This window comes from Barbus barbus (assembly GCF_936440315.1).
Source record: "Barbus barbus genome assembly, chromosome: 26".
Lineage (NCBI taxonomy): Eukaryota > Metazoa > Chordata > Actinopteri > Cypriniformes > Cyprinidae > Barbus > Barbus barbus.
In genome coordinates this window covers 2938113-2957536 of record NC_136754.1, presented here as the reverse complement: position 1 = coordinate 2957536, position 19424 = coordinate 2938113, and the positions used below count along the sequence as shown (strand labels likewise).

General features: G+C 36.4%; 3 protein-coding genes and 1 pseudogene across 5 annotated transcripts; 1 reads left to right on the top strand and 3 right to left on the bottom strand.

The window, feature by feature from the left end:
* Positions 1 to 1381: 1381 nt before the first annotated feature.
* LOC306845870 (uncharacterized protein) lies at positions 1382 to 6880 on the bottom strand. The gene is made up of 11 exons (XM_079378859.1): positions 6737 to 6880; positions 5636 to 5950; positions 5251 to 5547; positions 5105 to 5149; positions 4993 to 5026; positions 4723 to 4803; positions 2331 to 2419; positions 2134 to 2183; positions 1972 to 2055; positions 1832 to 1886; positions 1382 to 1744 (listed from the first exon to the last, which is right to left on the bottom strand). The coding sequence occupies exons 1-11, from the start codon at positions 6828 to 6830 to the stop codon at positions 1731 to 1733; spliced, it is 1158 nt and encodes a 385-aa protein (XP_079234985.1). The 5' UTR covers positions 6831 to 6880; the 3' UTR covers positions 1382 to 1730.
* Positions 6503 to 12734, bottom strand: LOC306845873 (polymeric immunoglobulin receptor-like). Of its 2 annotated transcripts, XM_079378863.1 has the most exons (8): positions 12589 to 12729; positions 10547 to 10891; positions 9526 to 9607; positions 9133 to 9359; positions 8842 to 8926; positions 8649 to 8749; positions 8391 to 8440; positions 6503 to 7789 (listed from the first exon to the last, which is right to left on the bottom strand). In XM_079378863.1, exons 1-8 carry the CDS (start codon positions 12662 to 12664, stop codon positions 7709 to 7711), a joined length of 1047 nt encoding a protein of 348 aa, XP_079234989.1. In that variant the 5' UTR covers positions 12665 to 12729; the 3' UTR covers positions 6503 to 7708. The 2 variants fall into 2 exon arrangements, with proteins under 2 accessions (XP_079234989.1, XP_079234990.1); XM_079378864.1 differs by lacking the exon at positions 8391 to 8440 and having other exon boundaries at positions 12589 to 12734.
* Positions 12735 to 12992: 258 nt separating this feature from the next.
* LOC306845918 (dolichyl-diphosphooligosaccharide--protein glycosyltransferase subunit dad1-like) lies at positions 12993 to 15809 on the bottom strand. The gene is made up of 3 exons (XM_079378933.1): positions 15513 to 15809; positions 14751 to 14913; positions 12993 to 13170 (listed from the first exon to the last, which is right to left on the bottom strand). The coding sequence occupies exons 1-2, from the start codon at positions 15721 to 15723 to the stop codon at positions 14783 to 14785; spliced, it is 342 nt and encodes a 113-aa protein (XP_079235059.1). The 5' UTR covers positions 15724 to 15809; the 3' UTR covers positions 12993 to 13170; positions 14751 to 14782.
* Positions 15810 to 17720: 1911 nt separating this feature from the next.
* Positions 17721 to 19049, top strand: LOC306845767 ((Lyso)-N-acylphosphatidylethanolamine lipase-like; annotated as a pseudogene). Its single transcript, XR_013786001.1, has 5 exons — positions 17721 to 17801; positions 17945 to 18047; positions 18182 to 18286; positions 18380 to 18664; positions 18942 to 19049. The product of XR_013786001.1 is annotated as a (Lyso)-N-acylphosphatidylethanolamine lipase-like (transcript).
* Positions 19050 to 19424: the final 375 nt, after the last annotated feature.

The window sequence follows — 19424 nt, the reverse complement described above, 5'->3', positions numbered from 1 at the left end:
CTATCAAATGTCTTTTGGTCATCGGTTGTACTGTTGGGTGCTGAAATCACAAACTGTTTACAGATGTGGGAGAGGAAGATCATGATCGGGAAATGGACCGGGAAGAGCAAGAAACCAGTTTAGATGTCATTATTTTCCAGAACAGTGTCAAATGTATTAGCTGTATCATATGATCTGTACCATAGTTGACTGGACGGGATTGTGAGGCACTAAGGATATTTGTGTGGCTTCAGCTGCAGTGAACTGATTAATATGTGATGTTAATTTTTGATGATCCATTGTATTTTTTATTGAATCTCATTTGTCTTGATGCTACTTTATCAACTTTATACTGCATCCGCCAATAAAATGAATGATATGAAACTTGTAGTTATGTTTAGTGTACTTGTATGTTACGTCCATAAATGTCCTTGTGGGAGTGCCTGTGTTTTTCTCTCTCTCGCTCCTTTCCCTGTCGACCTTTTAGGCCGCCTCCCTTGACTGCTGATTGGCTCACGAAGCTATTAGTCATCATTAAGCGACGTGACGCCGACCTATCCGCTGCCAGTAAAGTTTCCGCTGGCAGATAAAAGGACGCTGAAAACAGTAAATGAGGACCTTTTTTGTTCCCTGTTTTTGCTGTCTTTGCTTTATACGACATTAGGAAGATTAGACTCTTCCTATCAGAGCAGACCGCACAACTCCTTGTCCAAGCTCTTGTTCTCTCCGAACTGGACTGTTGTAATGCTCTCTTGGCGGGCCTTCCTGCATGTACTATCAAGCCTCTGTAACTGATCCAGAATGCAGCAGCGAGAGTGGTCTTCAATGAGCCGAAGAAAGCTCACGTCACGCCTCTCTTCATCAGCTTGCACTGGCTGCTAATAGCCGCTCGCATTAAATTCAACGTACTGATGCTTGCTTACAAGACGACCACTGGCACTGCACCAATATATCTAAACTCGCTAGTTCAGACCCACACGCCCTCCAGAAGCTTGCATTCTGCAAGTGAACGGTGCCTCGTGGTGCCATCACAAAGAGGCACAAAATCACTCTCATGAACCTTTTCCTGGACCGTTCCCAGCTGGTGGAATGACCTGCCTATCTCAATCAGAGCAGCTGAATCTGTAGCCACTTTCAAAAAACTTCTAAAGACACATCTTTTTCACCATCACCTGACCAATTAATCCTACTTACCCATTCTATTTTATCTAATTTATAAAAAAAACACTTTGTTGTGCTAGACTAACTGAGACTGGTCACAGGACTATATTGTTGCTCTCTCATTGGTTTGATTGCTTTTACTTTGGAAGTCGCTTTGGATAAAAGCGTCTGCTAAATGCAAATATATGCATGTGTGTTTCATTTGATTAATACTATAAAATTGCAAAATACATTCAGAAATAGACAAATGTAAATTTTATTTATTGTTGCCCTTGCAAACACATTACAGCTTAACTTTGCAAATATATACAGTATTATTGCTTTAAGCTTTTTACAGACAACAGCAATTTACACACTTGTTACTAAAGAACACTTGTACAGTAAAATTCTGAAACTACATTTTTTTATCAGTTTTTTACAATCCAAAAATACTTACACAATGCTACTACTAGGGATATTGACAGAGAAATAGAGAGATAAAAGTGTAATTTAATCACAATTATTATTTTCCAAGCTTTGCATTTATAATTATTCCTGGGGGGAAAAAACGAACTTATTCAGCTTCAGTTGCTCATATTTGGCTCTGGTGTTTAGTGGGTTTCACCTGTGGTTTAAGAGATTAAACAGTGAGATGAAATCACATGTTCATTGTGTGTAAAACATCCTGTGATTATTAACTGTAACATCTCACCTGTTTGTGCACAGAAACTGTAGGTCACCTCGTCCTCCACAGATACCGGACTGCTCTGGAGATATGAAAGATGATTAAGAAGGACACTGACAATTACATTAGTACAAATGATGTACACATGTTTTAGTGAACTGACTTACTGCTTTAGTTTTAGGTCGTACTATCACAGCGGTGTAAGTCACATCATTCTCTGCAACCGCTGAAGATGAATTGGCACTGTTTCCCTGTGAATAAACACATCTGATGCTCTGAGTCACTTGGTTATGAGTTTTAGATCAAATTGGTTGTTAACTCAGACTTACTGCATCATTGGCTCCATCTCTGTTCACCTCTGTGACGTGTTCATTTCTTTCTGTCAGAAAGAGAACAAATAATTTAGTAATTTAGTGGAACAAAAACCTTATAAATATACATGTGCAAAACTTCTGGGTATATAAACTGGTCAAACACTAAATTATTAATGGAATGTGTCATAAGATGAAAATTCATTAATACTGACTGCACGTCCTTGTCAGAATAATAGCTGACACGACAATCACCATCAGCAGCACACCCGCTGGAATCCACACCTCCAGATAGCCATGATGCCTGTGATAATCAGTGCAAAAGCCTTAGAGAACTTCTATAATGTGACCAAAAATATAGTGTCACCATAACTGAAATATCCTTGTTACATACGAGTTGAACAAACACCCTTAAACCCATTTCACACTCACCACAGAAAGACTAAAATAAACATTGGTGGCCAAAATTATTACAGTAGTATTTTCAGCAGCTAAAAATGAGAAACCCACCTGCAAAGCTCCCTGAAAACCTATGCACAAGACACCTCAAATTAAAGGCTGCAGTACACTACAGGAGTTTAAATATCTGAAGACATCTTAAAATGCTAGGCAATGGCTTTCATAAATGGTTACAGGAACTGAGCACCACCAAAACAAGAATAGCAATGCACAGTGAAAGGTTTACAAGATTTATAAGTCATTACTTGTACAAATAACTGCAACAGAATTTCATTTTGAGGGCATGAATATGTTGCTGACCCATTGCTGTTTATCGCTATGCTAATCATTGCAATTTCAAGAGTGAATCCTGCATTTAAAGGGATATTTCACCCAAAAATGAAAATTCTGTCAATAATTATTCACCCTCATATCATTCCAAACCCGTAAGACCTTCGTTCCTCTTTGGAACACAAATGAATATATTTTTGATAAAATCCGAGAGCTCTCTGACCCTCCAAAGACAGGCGGCATTATGGAGAGTATGACGCAACGTGTGCATTATCTGCTTGTAAAGAAGGCGCAGCACATGTGTCTCCTACATCAGTAGCACCAAACGCATGCATCATGATACTCCACATACATCATGTGAATGGTGACGGACTGACCCAGAAAAGAAGAAATAGTCGTTACGTTTGTTTTCTTTGCACACAAAAAGTAGTCTCGTAGCTTCATAAAATTACTGTTGAACACTGATGTCACATGGACTATTTTAACGATGTCCTGCATACCTTTCTGGGTCTTGACTGTGGTAGTATCCTTGTATGGATGGCTCTCTGATTTCATCAAAAATATCTTAATTTGTGTTCCAAAGATGAACGATGGTCTTACGGGTTTGGAACAACATGAGGGTGAGTCATTTATGACAGGATTTTCATTTTTGGGTGAACTATCCCTTTAAATGTGGATGGCACTCACAAAACATTGCAGCAATAAAAACAAAACTTTTATTCATATTATGAATTATTAATAATTATATATGAGAAGTTCATTAGCAAAAACAGATAACTCCGTTTTAACAATTCTCAGAAATCATGTTTTTTTCATTGTGCATTCCAATTAATCTCAATCAAACTGCAGTTGGGTTATTTTGACTATAGGTTAAAACATAACTAAAACAATTTTTTTTATTTAAAAAACGTAGTTATCTGTTTTTGCAAATAAATTCTTCAGATATATATATATACAAAGTGATCCCTTAATAATCACTAAAAGGTCCCTCACTTCAGTTCATTGCAATCTCAGAGTCTTATGCAAAAAAACTTCCATTATAACCAATGACGCCGACTGCTCTTATCTACATAAGTCTCTATACTTGATTTGTTATAATGAGAGAATTTGTGAGCATGCAGATCACTGAACAAAAACCCTGACTAACAAGAAAGACACTTACAGCCATTGATAAGCTGACATCTATTACTGGGTAAACTGCAGCTATAATCATAAGCTCTCTTTAGAATGTTACAAAAATCTCCCTGCAACGTTCTGGGAAGGTTATTTTATAAAAACTAAGCCCTAAAAAAACATTAGAGAATGTTCTGTACAAGTTATCTTACTAGATTTATTGCAAAAAAAGCTGACAGAAACATTCTGGCATGTTAGTTTTTATAGTTACAAAAAAAGAACATACGTTTTTAGAATGATCTTATTTGGTTCTAAAAAAATTTAATAAAAAAATAACCATGACACTACTGTCTTCTGCTTTATAACTGAATTAAATGTTGATAATTGATTAATTTTGCTATAGCAACACTATTATTAAACTGAATTGAATCAACATTGAACTGACTCAAGCTGAATAAAGACACTATTGTTCTGCCACCATTGCTTTACAGAAGAATTGGGATTTACCTCCTTATTGAAGTATGCATAATTGATTCTGTTACATTCCTGATTAATACTGTGAGACTGAAACAATCTTTATTGTATGAAGTGCTATAAAAAATAAGGTGAATTTACTTGTTTAACTTAAATACCTCTGATTGGCCATTGCTTTCAAGAGATCAACATACTGTCTTTGGCTACTTAGCTCAACGCAGCAAAAGCATGCTGCGTATAAACTTTTTGGGGGTTCAGTCTATTTAAGCAATGAACATCCTAGTTCAGTACTCATTCTGCTGCTCTCCACTGCTGGCTGTGTGATTGGTGTTAACTGAAACTGGTGTTGTGGATGAGCGAGTAGTTGCATCTCTGCTAAGAAACAACAACAACAGAACAATGAACAGAAATGAATCTGACTAGAAGACTAAAAATAAGCAATAACACCAGACACAAAAATAGACTAAGTATTAAGAAAGACAATGAATGTATTGTACAGATAAATAAGTATAAGCATCTAATCAAGCCTATGATAGAAAACATTAATCTTGATAAGCTAACCTGTTTCTTTCAAATCCTTCTGTGGTCACAGCTGCTGTCAAATAAAAATTAAGAAAACATTCAAATGATTTATTATGATTGTATCATAACCTCCAGTAAGAATCTGTATTACCTGGTTTTGATTCAGTGACAGTAAGAACAGAAACCTGTGGATCTTCTAGAGAGACAGAAAAAGATGATTTTTGATGAAAATGAAGATATATTTTAGTTAATGTTTTTAAGCAATAAACCCTGTGTGGATCTGATTAGTGAGTTTACCTGTGACATTAAGTTGAACAGGTGCCTCATGTTTTCCTACAGAGCAGTAGTACCAGCCAGAATCAGTCAGTCTCAGTCCAGTCATCAGCACAGTGAAGGATCTTCTCCTATCATCACTGATCTGCACTGATGGATTCTGGGATGTGTTAGTCCTCCCCACTGTGTAACAGCTCTGATCTTTATATCTGCACCACTGTTTGGCTTTATTCTGATATCCAGAACTGTAGAAACACTGAACACTGATATCACCACCTTCATGTCCAGAGACACTGCTGCTCACCACAGACACATCAGGAGCTGAACACACACACACACGTCATTTAGCATTGTAATTTATGAAGAATTTGTAATTATTTTTCGGTTGAAAGTGAAACTCGTCTCATACCTGACTGAACTGTGAGCTGAAGCTGTTCTGTCACATCCAGTGTTATTCCTTCTATCTCCACAACACACCAATAAGCTCCAGTGTCTTCATGCTGCAAGTTTCTCATAGACACAGTAAAGAAACTCTGATCTGGATGATCAATTACTGACACTTTTCCTTTAGTTTCATTAGCATATGCCAGAACAGAGCAGTAATTGTATGCTGCTTTCGCATCGAAGCACCAGTACTTCTTGTGTTCATTGTATTTCCTGTCATACTGACATGGAATAATGAGCGATCCTCCAGCCTGAACTGTTAACACTCTGCATTCAGAACCTGGATTTAAAAAAAACAAGACCAACTTTTGAGTTTGTTGTTTTTTTGTTTTTTTTTGTCAATGTTGATAATAGAATAATTTTATTTAGATGCAAGTGTACATGCTACACTTTTTAGCTCACTTTAAGTTTTCTTTTAGTATTTAAGTTCATAACTTATACAAGTTATCGATGCAAAGAATTCACTTGGAGTTTTTTAAAATCAAGATTTTAGGTCAAATTTAATATGAATGTATAAGGTAACATACAGTATTTTATGTCCTGTGACTGATCACTATTTATTTCACATTTTTAACCATTTTTCTACCGTTAATATAAGTTAATCTTCTTAACCCTGTGCTGTGCTGAAAATCCTTTACCCAATTTGATGTAAAAATTACCAGTCTTTTAAAAATCGCTTGTAACTATTTCAATACGCTGTACTATCACCAAATCATGAATTCAACTTGTTTTCTTTCAGTTAGCACAGGTTTCGTATTTAGTTTTGGAATTAATATATTGCAAGCATCATTGATCTGAGCTTTGAGTCAAAAAAGTATTGTGGATAACTTTGGCCATTTTAGTCAAATTTTATTCAAATGCCTTCAATGCAATGCACAACACTAGAGTAATTAGTCCAGTGGCATGATGAATTAATTTATCTATTAATAAAAGTCTGTGGTTATAAAATAATTACCAAAACAGTTTAAAATAGTTTTAGACAGAATATAGCATTTCACACAGCAGAACGTGTCAACTAACTGTTTGAAATGAATTATAAACAGAAATTAAAAACAGAGACACTTGCCTGTTATGAGCCATAGGAAAAACACAATGAACTTCTTCAAACTGACAGTCCTTTTCTCAAAATGTTGGATTGTTTGTTCTTTCCGCATCTTCATCGTGTATATTTTCTTTGTGGTAATGATCACATATGATCTTGAGTTCTCATGGTCTCAGACTCTCACTTCCTGCATCCGTTGCTTATGTTACAATAACTTGATTTGCAATAAAATGTCATGCTTGATTGCAAATGCAGCAAAAATCACAAGTTACAAATGCCTCACTTGGTCGAGATATTTAAGATTATTCTAACAAGAATTTACTTAATGTGCAATTCCGTTGAAATAAAAGCATTTCCCTCTTCAGGTTTCTGGGTATTAACACCCTTTATTTCTCTAGTTCTCATTTTACAATTATAGAATGACTGGAGTGAGTCACTGCTGAAGTAAATGACTTACATTTATTTATATGCAGTAAGTGACAAACCAAAAATAAAGATTTTAATAGGACTTGAAACAGGATGTGAATAAAGCACTATTTCTGTACAGAGCAAGTAACAGATGAAAGCTTTTTATCATTTATATGCACATGACAAGAGATAAAATAGGCTCTGTTATGGTAAAAAGTGAGATATGGACACATTCTGTATGTTTTTGTAAACATTCACACATCTTTCTCACATTTTCTGCACTGTTAGTTGAAAATAATCGCTGCTTGTTGGTAAAAACATGCCTACACAGCACAGGTCACTCATAAGGCTTGTGCATACAGACAGAGAAATACATGACATGGAATATGCATTCAAATCAAAGATGATCTTCCATTTAACTTTTACGTGTGAAGGAATCTCAAATATTACCCCGGCCTTCAGTTTATTCAGTCTGCGGGACTCTTAGACTTTATAATAAGACTTAAGGAGCCATCAGTTCCCTTTCTAATCTCCTTCAGCATCATGAATGTCCATGAGTTTGGTGTTTCCCATCATGAAGCTCTTCTGTTAGAGCATCTGGGCCTGAGCTGGAGCATTCAGGAAAATCATTGAGGCGTTCTTATAGTCGCCTTCTCTCCAAGGACACATCTGAAAACGAGTAAAACAATATCAAATACAGCAGAAAAAAACATTTCATCACAGTTGGATTAGTTAAAAGGACGGATTACTTTACGGCAGCGACAAATGCGTGTGAACAGCGATACACTGTAATTATGGCAGTGCTATATTTACGACAGTGAATTCATTCACTTAACTGTAGGGTGCACTAAAGTCGCAAAAATACACAAAACTACATGCAGTTACTTTAAGGATTTGAAGGGTCATCAGTGTATTTTCATTCTGGGAGAAAGCATAATATCTCACTTTTTACTCCACTGCATTTCATAGATAGCATATTGTTTCCGATTGAAGAATTCAAGGCAATTCTTTCAATGAACCAGTTAAATTGTCTGACAAATTGCATTAAATCCTTCATTCATTCATTAAACGTACCCAACGGTGATCTAACTGCAATAAGGGGGAAATACCATTTATTAATTTACATCTTTCAAATGATTCATTTACTCTTTCCATATTTTTTTGGAGTAATTTACACCAATAATACTAGCACAAAAAGAAAAGGAATGTACATTAAGAAAGTAAATAGGGCATTTTTATTATTATTATTAAGAGACAAAAATGCACTGACTGTAAGATTATCGTTCATTTCATTTGTCCCTCGATGTATCTGCTTTTTCTCTACAAAATTAAGAAAAAACAGAACGCATCCTTTTCTTTATAAAGCTAAATGAAGTTAAATGAAGGTAAACAAATGCTTATTAGATATCTAAATTGAACGAAGAGACTTTAATGGTTCCAGGCTAGTTTATGAGTAACTAATGCCTCGTCCATTAATTCAATGAATTTATGAGACAGTAAAAAATTACAAATAACTTTAGAAACTTACTACACAGTTGCCGTAACTTCCAAAGTGCCAGAAACGCAGTCATGACCAGCAGCACGACCCCACACACCACGAGAGGAGACTCCCAAACAGGACGACTGAAACTGATATGTTTGTTTATATATTACTCAGATGATTGCTAAAATGTTTTTATTCATGAGAAATGAATATAGGGAAGTGTGATGGTGTAGAGCACCTGTGAGGGTCATTTGAGCTCATTACAGATGAACTTCTGACTGTTGTCTTCAGATTCTGGATGGGAGACGTTGTGCTCACTGGCACTAGGACAGAAATCAAATGCAATATGAGCAGATATTATTTATGCAAATGATCAGTGATGCAATGTGGCAGAAACTATATAACAATGTGCCATCAGCAACCTGTTTCAATAGGTTTCTCTTTATTTGCATAAGTAAACACCACTCACATTTCTACTGATTATGTAAGAATGTAGTTTGTAGTGTCAGCTGTAGTGTGTGTGACGTACGTGTTGTGGTTTGTGCTGTGACTGAAACATGAACAGCCACCTGCTGCTGACCGGCTTCACACCAGTACCAGCCCGAGTCTCTCATCTCCAGCTGCTGTATCGTCACAGTGAACATGCTGTCCCTGTCATCATGGATGAAGACTTTTCTGCTGCTGAATGTTCCTTCAGAGTCCGTCGCCACACAGGAGTTCGAGTTCCCACTGCGACACCACCGCTTCTCACTGGACCTGCAGGGAAATTAATGATACGATACAAGGATTTATTAGCTAAAAAAGTTATTACGTAAGTTGTATAAACACTTTATATATTAACATTAAATAAGGCACAGGTTATGTGATATTCATATATCTTGCACTTATTAGATGAGTCTGTTAAAGATGTACAGTAGGCTACCTGAGGGTTATACTGTAGAGACACTGAACAGTAACGCTGCTGCCTTCATCTGCACTCAGCATACTACTCACCACTGACACACCTGCAGCAGCACAACCATCAGTCACACTCACTACACCTTCACTGATAAATGCCAATATCACGAACAGATACTGTAAGCAGATATGGCCACATTCCAAAAGGAAAATATTATATTTTGGAAATTTGCTTAACTGTCATGAAAACAACATCCAGAACAACAATAATGTAATATAAAATATGATATAAAATATTTTATTATTTTTAATATTATTAGTTATAATGAAATAAAATAAGCAATTATAAATATATAAAAACATTTAAAACTATATTTGTTTAATCTGTACATTTAAATAAATAAATTATAGAAAATTATAGAAAATTCCCCTACTCAACCAAATTCTCAAAATTACATTTTTTTGTCATTTTGAATCAGCATACATTAAAGGATGTACAAGAAATAACAGCATCATGTATACATTTGTTTGTTTGTTGGGGGGGGTTTTTTGAGGGGGGGGGGGGGGGGGGGGTAAGTATAAGTACTAGTATTTATTTATTTATTTATTTTATTTTTCATTACAGTTGTAGGAATTAGATTGTTCTGCATTATAGTAATACAAATAAATATCGGGCAAAATGTCCTTAATTGTCATGAAATCAATAATAATAACAATACTAAACTCTTTATATTCTTAAAAAGACTTTCTTTTTGAAACAAATATGAAATATGCCCAACAAATGTTCAAGTTTTGTTGAATTCACATAGTCATAGCATCAAAATAATCATCACCAGTAATAGACAAAGATTTATATATTAATGCATCTCTACTAGCATGTTTTTACTATTGTTTCCTTTGCCTATTAATCAATTATTTTTGTAATGATGCAAGTTTAATTAGTGTGTGTTAGTGTGTAGTTATGTATTTTCTAGCTTTTGTAATATATATATTTTATATATATATTATGTTATATATATATATATATATATATATATTCCCCTTACCTTGAATGACGCTGATATGAAGGGAGGCAGTGCTGTCAGACACCCACATTCCCCCGAGCTCCACCCCGCACCAGTACCAGCCCGAGTCCTCCTCCGTCAGGTCACGCATGCTGACGGTGAACACGTGCTGAGTGGGGTCATCTGCGATTGTCACCCTTCCCTTCCCGTTAGGGGCTGAATCCGGGTCATCTGTGCGGGCGAGGCTCGTGCAGAACTCCCTCATCCGGCCCTGACACCAGTACTTCACGTGACTGATGTACTGCGGGTTATAGTGACACGGGACAGTGACAGACCCACCCTCCAGCACAGACACATCTCCTACAGTGCTCACTGTGCAGTGACAACCTGAAACATACTGAACACTTCAATATGCACTCTAGTCTAGATTTAACGATTAACAATATTATTATACTGGAGGCATGGATTGTGAACTTCTAGCAGAAACAACAAGTGAAGTGACATACTGCCAATACTCGGAATTCGTGCTCTGCATTTAACCCATCCCCACACACACACACACACACACACACACACACAACAGTGGGCAGCCATTTATGCTGCGGCACCCGGGGGTTCAGTGCCTTGCTCAAGGGCACCTGTCGTGGTATTGAGGGTGGAGAGAGCGCTGGACATTCACTCCCCCCACCTACAATCCCTGCCGGCCCGAGACTCGAACCCGCAACCTTTGGATTACAAGTCCGACTCTCTAACCATTAGGCCACGACTTCCCTAAATACCAGCTCTTGGAAAAGAACTTATAGTATCACGAAAATAGGAGACAAATTTAGCAAACATCCTTGCATATAAAATTAATAAATTTCCATAAAGAATACATTTCCAACATCCTGTCCAAACATCACTTGTACAAAATGTAGCCTATCTTTTATATGTCAAGTGATGGAAATATACTACCTCAATGGAATAGGAGTACAACTAGAATTATGAATATAAATGCATAATACTTGAGTAACTGAGGATATGAGTAACATAATGCAGTAATATGAATATAATGTAATAAACCCATAAAAGAATAAGTCATAATGAATACTATGAATGAATATGAAAAAAGAAAACATAACCATAACTCAAATTCTGATACACCGTATACATAAACATCAATAAAATGTAACAGTGAGCTCCATGGTAATGAGTTCTGCAGCATTCAAATATATACTGAAATACAAATATATCATAACTTCAGCTATAATTGTTTTTCTTTGCCTAAAAAAAAAATAAAATCAAAATGTCTCTCCAGTGATCGACTTTTATTTATTTGTTTGTTTTTGGCAAAGGAGGATCACACACATTTGTTCATTATTACATTAATCATAATGCCAGAATCCTTCTGGTTTCATATACACTCATAATAGCAAATAATAATTATAATAATAATAATAAATAAATAAATAATAAAAATAAAGTAAATCAGCAAATAGTCACAACACCTTTATCATAACTGAAATATAATAAATTGTCTTTATAAGCTAAAACTCATAGATGTTTTGCTTATTGAAATAATTGAAAATTAAACAACGTGTTTGAGCATGAAATGGCCGACTGCGTTTCTGTGGCCTACAGGTCTGCTTTTCACTGCCAATTTATTTACTTTCAGTTTTTCATTGAATTAATGAAATCCAAAACATCCATCAGTTGTTGTCCATCAGTCTCCAACAAACAACAATCAAGCAGAAAAAGCCAAATAACAAATATTATATTTTCACATGAATATTCTAATGCCTCTTTTGAAAATTAAATACTTAAAATACGTCATGTGTTTGGAAAAGGCACTCTAAAGCACATTGAGGAATTCGGGTCACAGTGTTTTTCTTCATATGAAAACTCATCTTAGCTGCTGGAAACACTTCCATTCCAGGTTTTAAAACCTCAAACAGTTCCATTTATTGTTCAGAAGAGAGGAAGTTATCAATTTTAGCTGCAGAATGTCTCTGTAAACTCCCATAAACAGCTTTGACAAATGCCTTTAAATAGCTGAAGCTGTTTTTTCAACATCTGTTTGTACTAAAAGAATGATGAAAGCTCACCTGGCAGAAGAAAAATGATTAGAAGTAACGGAAGAGACATCGCTGAGGTTGAGTGTGACAAACCTCCGGAGTCCATCTTTCTTAAAGACAACTGTTGTGAGAAGGAATATTTCTGCGTTCACTCTCACTTCCTTCTGCCCTAAACTATGTCCAGATGTGGGAGCTCGTTTTAACCATTTGTGCTCCATGCTGCAATTGTGTTCAGTGCAATATTAATATAGAGAGACTGTAGCCTGACTGTGGCTTCTGGTTTGATTTAAAATAATAAATAAATAAATAAAAATTAAATATTTTTCAATGTTACATTTATTCAAAATTGTATTTTTTAAAATATATCTCAAACACAAAGATTTACTTCAAATGTGATTATAATAAAAACACCACAGGACCATCGAATTGTTTTTAAAGGCATTTAATTTGTTTCAACTTCCAGAGAGTTTTACAAAAGTAGAAAAATGAAGGAACAAGACAAGAACTTAATGACAATTCTGTCAAAACATATATTAACATTGAGAGCTCTGTAGAGAGTTGTGTGTGTTTGTAGTTGTTCTGTACTTGAGCTGCAGCATTTGGTCTTCATATCTGTGAAAAACAAACAAGATTCATCAGAGCTGGTTACAAAATACAAGATTAGTTCATTTTAAGAAAACAAGTTACAGAAAATACATTTAGAGACAATTAAACTATTTTGTGTGTGTGTGTTTTCTTTCTTCCTAATGCTCCAGTAATTCATCATGGCTGTAGATGATGGTAAAAGACAATCATTTTGTAAAGTATCATGTATAGTGCTTGACCGACATTGATTTTACTTCTGGCCATAACAAGTGATGCAATGAAACAAAGAATTATTTTCCATTTACTAAACTAGAAATAATTAATTGTCAAATTAATTGATACGAAAAAAAAAATGTATCTTCTTAATTGTGTAATCCTATTATAGTAGTGCACCTTGGGAATCATATCTTCTGAAATACAAAGCAAGTTTTACACACAGCACACAGTGACATAGGACTTGGATATGAAGTAGCAAAGCGATATATCGGTTTTAGAAATAGGATTTAAAGATTATGACACACCAGCACTTATCAGCCAAAGAGGGAAAAAAACTAATCGGCTGATGCTGATAATTTAAAAATGCCAAATATTTGCTGATATATTGGCTTTGGTGATATATACTGAATCACTAATTATTCAAATAAGCGTGTCTTTTGCAGGGATTAAAACTGGTTTTACAGATCTCTAAATTCATGGCAATTGACAGCTTTATCTTGAAGGAACATGAACACAAAAGGCAGAATAAAGCAATGAATGTTCATCTCAGGCACTTGTGTGCAACTGAATCTTTCGTTCTCTAATTTCTCTAGAAACTCTGTAGCTGACAGATAATAAACCTTCGTTTGCCTGATATACATAGAATATTGGACTGATACAGCAGTACATGCTTCCTCCTTTGTGTGCAACTGAATCTTTCGTTACTCACAAAGGAGGAAGCATGTACTGCTGTATCAGTCCAATATTCTATCTATATCAGGCAAACGAAAGTTTATTATCTGTCAGCTACAGAGTTTCTAGAGAAATTAGTTTATACTGAGCAAGCAGTTTACAAATGTATTTTAAAATGATCCAGGCATGATGTACATCTACGGAAGCCCATTTCCGCCACTTAATAAAATAATAAAAAAAGGTTATTGCGACTTCTCACAATTCTGAGTTTTTCTCACAGAACTGCGTGATATAAACTCGCAATTCTGATTTTTTTTTTCCAGCAGAACTGTGTGATATAAACTCGCAATTGTGAGTTAAAGTCCAATTCTGAGGGGGGACTGAATTGTCAGAGATAAACTTGCAATTCTGAGAAAAAAAAAAAAAGAGTCAGAATTGCAAGTATATCACGCAGTTCTGACTTTATTTCTCAGAATTGTGACTTTTTGCCTCGCAATTATGACTTTTTAACTCATATAGAAAGTTTATATCACGCAATTCTGAGAAAAAAGTCAGAATTGTGAGATAAAAAGTCACAATTACCTTTTTTATTTTTTATTCAGTGGTGGAAACGGGCTTCCATAGTATCTGGTATTTTGCTGTTTTCTGAACTGTGTGACAAACATTAGACACATGAAGGTGATGCTGAAATACTCATCAGGTGTAACTGGTACACGCACCTGCTGTAAGAGCACAGAGCAGATGCTCTCGTTCAGCCAACAAAATTGACGACCACTAGATGAAGAACAGTGTGAGCAAAGAGGAAATCAGCGAACGCTCTCTCAGGAGACACGGTCAGGAAATCTCTTTTATTCTGAGGGTTGATCTGGATGCGAAGACAGACTGAAGACAGAAGAACATAGACACAAATGATCAACATACATCTTCATATGTGACCCTGGATATTTGTAGCAATTATGTGGTTTATGAGGACATGTATAATGACATGGGTATGACAGAGGTATTACAATATGAAGGTGGTTTATGAGGACACTGCCTATGTCCCCGTAATTCAAAAGGCTTAAAAAACATACTAAATGGTGTTTTTTTGAAAATCTAAAAATGCACAAAGTCTCCTGTGAGGGCTAAGTTTAGGTGTAGGGTTGGTGTAGGGCAATAGCACACACAGTTTGTTCAGTATAAAAACCATTACGCCTATGGAGAGTCCCCATAAACCACAAAAACCAACGTGTGTGTGTGTGCGTATATATATATATATATATATATAGAGAGAGAGAGAGAGAGAGAATACATTAAATGACATACATTATGTATACCAAAATCTTAAAGACACGGTTAAAAACACCAACATCATATTATTTGCCTTTTAAGGTCCAAGAAGCCCTTACTGACGTTATAAATGGAGTTTGGGAATATAATATTACCACTGAAACAAGATATCTTGTAGTTCTTGTCATATATGATTAAATAAGTGTAAATACCCGCCAGTATGAAGGATCCCACGCATGAAATGAATCCAGATAAGAAGCTGTTGAAGGGAAAGGTTCCCACCAGCAGACAGTACAGGAACTGAAACACTCCGGTCAGCAGAATATACAGCAGATACGCGTCGATCATCTTCAGCTTATTCGGTGTGCTGCTCCTGTACTCCTCCACAAAACGAGATATAACTGAAAACACCGAGTTCGACATGATTTCTGCAGGAATTGCGCACAGAAACCCTGAAACCAATGAATGACGTGTAAGAGAGAGACAGCTGTGCGTCCTCTAAACGGTCCCCCCTGGAACTGCAGGTGGAGTTTAGTTCCGGTGAGTAAAATTAAATACACTAATCCTAACCACACATTGTATTTTCTCACAGTATAATTGTACAGAGACAGAATGTTTTTAATTCTCAAATGCATAATGTATTCAGTTTTTTTGTTTTCAAAACAAAATTACTCAGCTTATCACTTTAATAGTACACTGACGGGTTTTTCATTATAAATATGTTCACAAATTAAGATAAGACTTGCTTCATGACATTTCACCCACTTCTTTTATTTCTGTGACCATAAACAAAATGTTTTCCATTTTATAATAAAGCGATGCTCCTAACATTACTTAACGCTTTATTTAAAACATTTTATTTCCTTTGTGTGCTTGCATATGAATTATGCCCTCAAAGCATTATTAATACTGGGTTTATTGCCAGCAGGTGACAGGCTTGTTCTGTGTATAAAGGCAGATGACGGCTGTATGCACACAGACCGATGATATGGACAGTCTCATAGTCCTTCATACTGCTCTCATCCATTCACTGACTTTAGAATAACCTCTTTCTACAGACAGACCTCTGGGAACTGGTCTTGGTGGCCCTCTTGAAGACCAACATCCATGTCGTTATTGAAAAGTGCCAAAGCTAAAATTCTTGCCTGTAAACTCCTCAATGTCCCCGTTTAATATTTAGAAATGTTGTCCTAGTATAATATCCTATTCTCTTATTTGGTAACACTTTTACTTTTATTTTAAGGTGTCCTTGTTACATGTTACTTGTTACAAACCCTAACCATATAGTAAGTACATGTAGTTAATTAATATTACTCAGTACTTAAATGTATAATTACACTGTAACCAGGACACCTTAAAATAAAGTGTAACTGTATTTTATTCATAATATATTTTAGATTACATTTTATTAAAATAAAAAATATTTAATTACAAAATGTATTTAGCCAGCAAGAATTCTGGCTGTCACAGACCTGTTAGTTTGTCTTTAAGAAGCCCTCCTATCCTCCACTCATTACCTGTATTAATTGCACCTGTTTGAACTCGTTACCTGTATAAAAGACACCTGTTCACACACTCAATCAACCAGACCCCAACCTCTCCACTATGGGCAAGACCAAAGAGCTGTCTAAGGACAGCAGGGACAAAATTGTAGACCTGCACAAGGCTGGGATGGGCTACAGGACAATAGGCATACAGCTTGGTGAGAAGGCAACAACTGTTGGCACAATTATTAGAAGATGGAAGAAATTCAAGATGACTGTCAATCTCCCTCGGACTGGGGCTCCATGCAAGATCTCGCCTCGTGGAGTATCAATGATCCTGAGAAAGGTGAGGGATCAGCCTAGAACTACACGGGAGGACCTGGTCAATGACCTGAAGAGAGCTGGGACCACAGTCTCAACGGTTACCATTAGTAACACACTACACTGTCATGGATTAAAAACCTGCAGCGCGCACAAGGTCCCCCTGCTCAAGCCAGCACATGTCCAGGCCCGTCTGAAGTTTGCCAAAGACCATCTGGATGATCCTGAGTACAATCCCAAGAACACCATCCCAACCGTGAAGCATTGGGGTGGAAACATCATGCTTTGGGGTGCTTTTCTGCAAAGGGGACAGGGTGACTGCACCGTATTGAGGGGAGGATGGATGGGTCCATGTATCGTGAGATTTTGGGCAACAACCTCCTTCCCTCAGTAAGAGCATTGAAGATGGGTCGTGGCTGGGTCTTCCAGCATGACAATAACCCCAAACACACAGCAAGGGCAACTAAGGAGTGGCTCCGTAAGAAGCATTTCAAGGTCCTGGAGTGGCCTAGCCAGTCTCCAGACCTGAACCCAATAGAAAATCTATGGAGGGAGCTGAAACTCCGTGTTGCCCAGCGACAGCCCCAACACCTGAAAGATCTGGAGAAGACCTGTATGGAGGAGTGGACCAAAATCCCTGCTGCAGTGTGTGTAAACCTGCTCAAGAACTACAGGAAACGTCTGACCTCTGTAATTGTAAACAAAGGTTTCTGTACCAAATATTAAGTTCTATTTTTCTATTGTATCAAATACTTATTTCATGCAATAAAATGGAAATTAATTATTCAAAAATCATATGTGATTTTCTGGATTTTGTTTTTATATTCTGTCTCTCACAGTTGAGGTGTACCTACGATGAAAATTACCGATCTCTCCATTCCTTGTATATGGGAAAACTTGAAAAATCGGCAGTGTATCAAATATTTATTTGCCCCACTGTATGTGTGTATTTATATATACATAATAAATATACACACACATATATTCTGTAAACAAAAACTTTTATTTTGGATGCGATTAATCGTTTGAGAGCACTAATTTTATTTTATAATATGCCCATTCTGCCTGTTGTTCAGGTCTCCAGAATGAGGTTTGGTCCAGATTTCTGAAGTTGCCAAATAAAAACAGAATATGGACCCTTAAAGTCACCAACAAATTAGCCCCCAAATATAAAGACCAAGGTAGAGTTTCTATTCCTCTTTTACAGTGGATGTAAACATATTTTGCACAGTTAGATATTGTCTGACCCATACCGTGTCCCTGTCTCTCTATAGCAGCTCAGACGCCCCTAGTGATGGTCCACGGGTTTGGAGGGGGCGTCGGTCTCTGGATCCGTAACCTGGACGCTTTGGTTCTCGACCCGTCTACGCCTTTGACCTGCTGGGCTTCGGTCGCAGCTCTCGTCCCTCGTTCCCGTCTGATTCCTCGTTGGCTGAGGAGCAGTTTGTTACTTCCATAGAGCTGTGGAGACAATCCCTGGGGCTGGAGCGCATGATCTTATTGGGCCACAGTCTGGGTGGTTACCTGGCAACATCCTATACCATCCAATATCCAGAAAGGTACAAAAGCTTATAAATTATAGGACAATAAATTGCAATAGTTTTGAATAACAGCTGTCATTTACTGAGCTATAGTTAATTTAAACTAAATAAATTTTAGTTTATTTACTAAATAAATAATAATATTATTTATTTAGTAAATAAATAAAAAAAAACGATTTTATTTCATGGAACACAAAAGACTTTTTAAACAAAACACAAAACACACTTTTTAAATTCACTGTAGAGATAGGAAATATTAAAAATGAGACACAATCTCTGGCTTTTCTCTGTACAGCTGATCGAAGATGCTTCCCATCACGTCTACGCCGACCAGCCTGAAGAGTTCAGCTGAGTGGTTGAGAGTATTTGTAATACTGTAGACTAAATAAGACGCACATTGGTTTGTAGGTGTGAGTATTTTTGAAAGGCAAAGATGTTCTCAGACCTTGTCGCTTCCTATTCTTATTTTACTATTTGTGGCCTTTAATGTGGAAAGGCTCTGTGATTGTACTGCAGGATTTAATGGAAGCTGGTTGCATTTGTATTTTCTAACCTATATTTTATTCTGATTTCTTTTCAATCATGCACTGAGAAAATGATGCTACCTGTTAAACCTGTGTCATGAATGCATTGACAATGTTTGGACGGTCATATTGACTAAAAGAAGAGATGTTCAATAATCCATCAGCATTATAGAGGATTGTCTGTTTTTATAATGTGCATATCTCAATACATTGCTGTACCTTTAATAAGAGGTGTCTGCATTTGTTTCTCTTTA

Bases quoted from the DNA above. Each gene is read 5' to 3' on its own strand.
- LOC306845870 (XM_079378859.1), bottom strand. From the start codon at position 6,830: ATGAAGATGCGGAAAGAACAAACAATCCAACATTTTGAGAAAAGGACT. The intron at 5,951-6,736 runs GCAAGTGTCTCT...TTTTAAATCCAG, and splicing joins TTTCCTATGGCTCATAACAG to GTTCTGAATGCAGAGTGTTA. The intron at 5,150-5,250 runs GTAAACTCACTA...CTGTCTCTCTAG, and splicing joins TGTTCAACTTAATGTCACAG to AAGATCCACAGGTTTCTGTT.
- LOC306845873 (XM_079378863.1), bottom strand. From the start codon at position 12,664: ATGGACTCCGGAGGTTTGTCACACTCAACCTCAGCGATGTCTCTTCCG. The intron at 9,360-9,525 runs GTAGCCTACTGT...ATTTCCCTGCAG, and splicing joins CTCTACAGTATAACCCTCAG to GTCCAGTGAGAAGCGGTGGT. The intron at 8,750-8,841 runs GTGCTCTACACC...CAAACATATCAG, and splicing joins AGCTCAAATGACCCTCACAG to TTTCAGTCGTCCTGTTTGGG.
- LOC306845918 (XM_079378933.1), bottom strand. From the start codon at position 15,723: ATGTCGAACTCGGTGTTTTCAGTTATATCTCGTTTTGTGGAGGAGTAC. The intron at 14,914-15,512 runs GTATTTACACTT...TTCTGTCTTCAG, and splicing joins GGGATCCTTCATACTGGCGG to TCTGTCTTCGCATCCAGATC.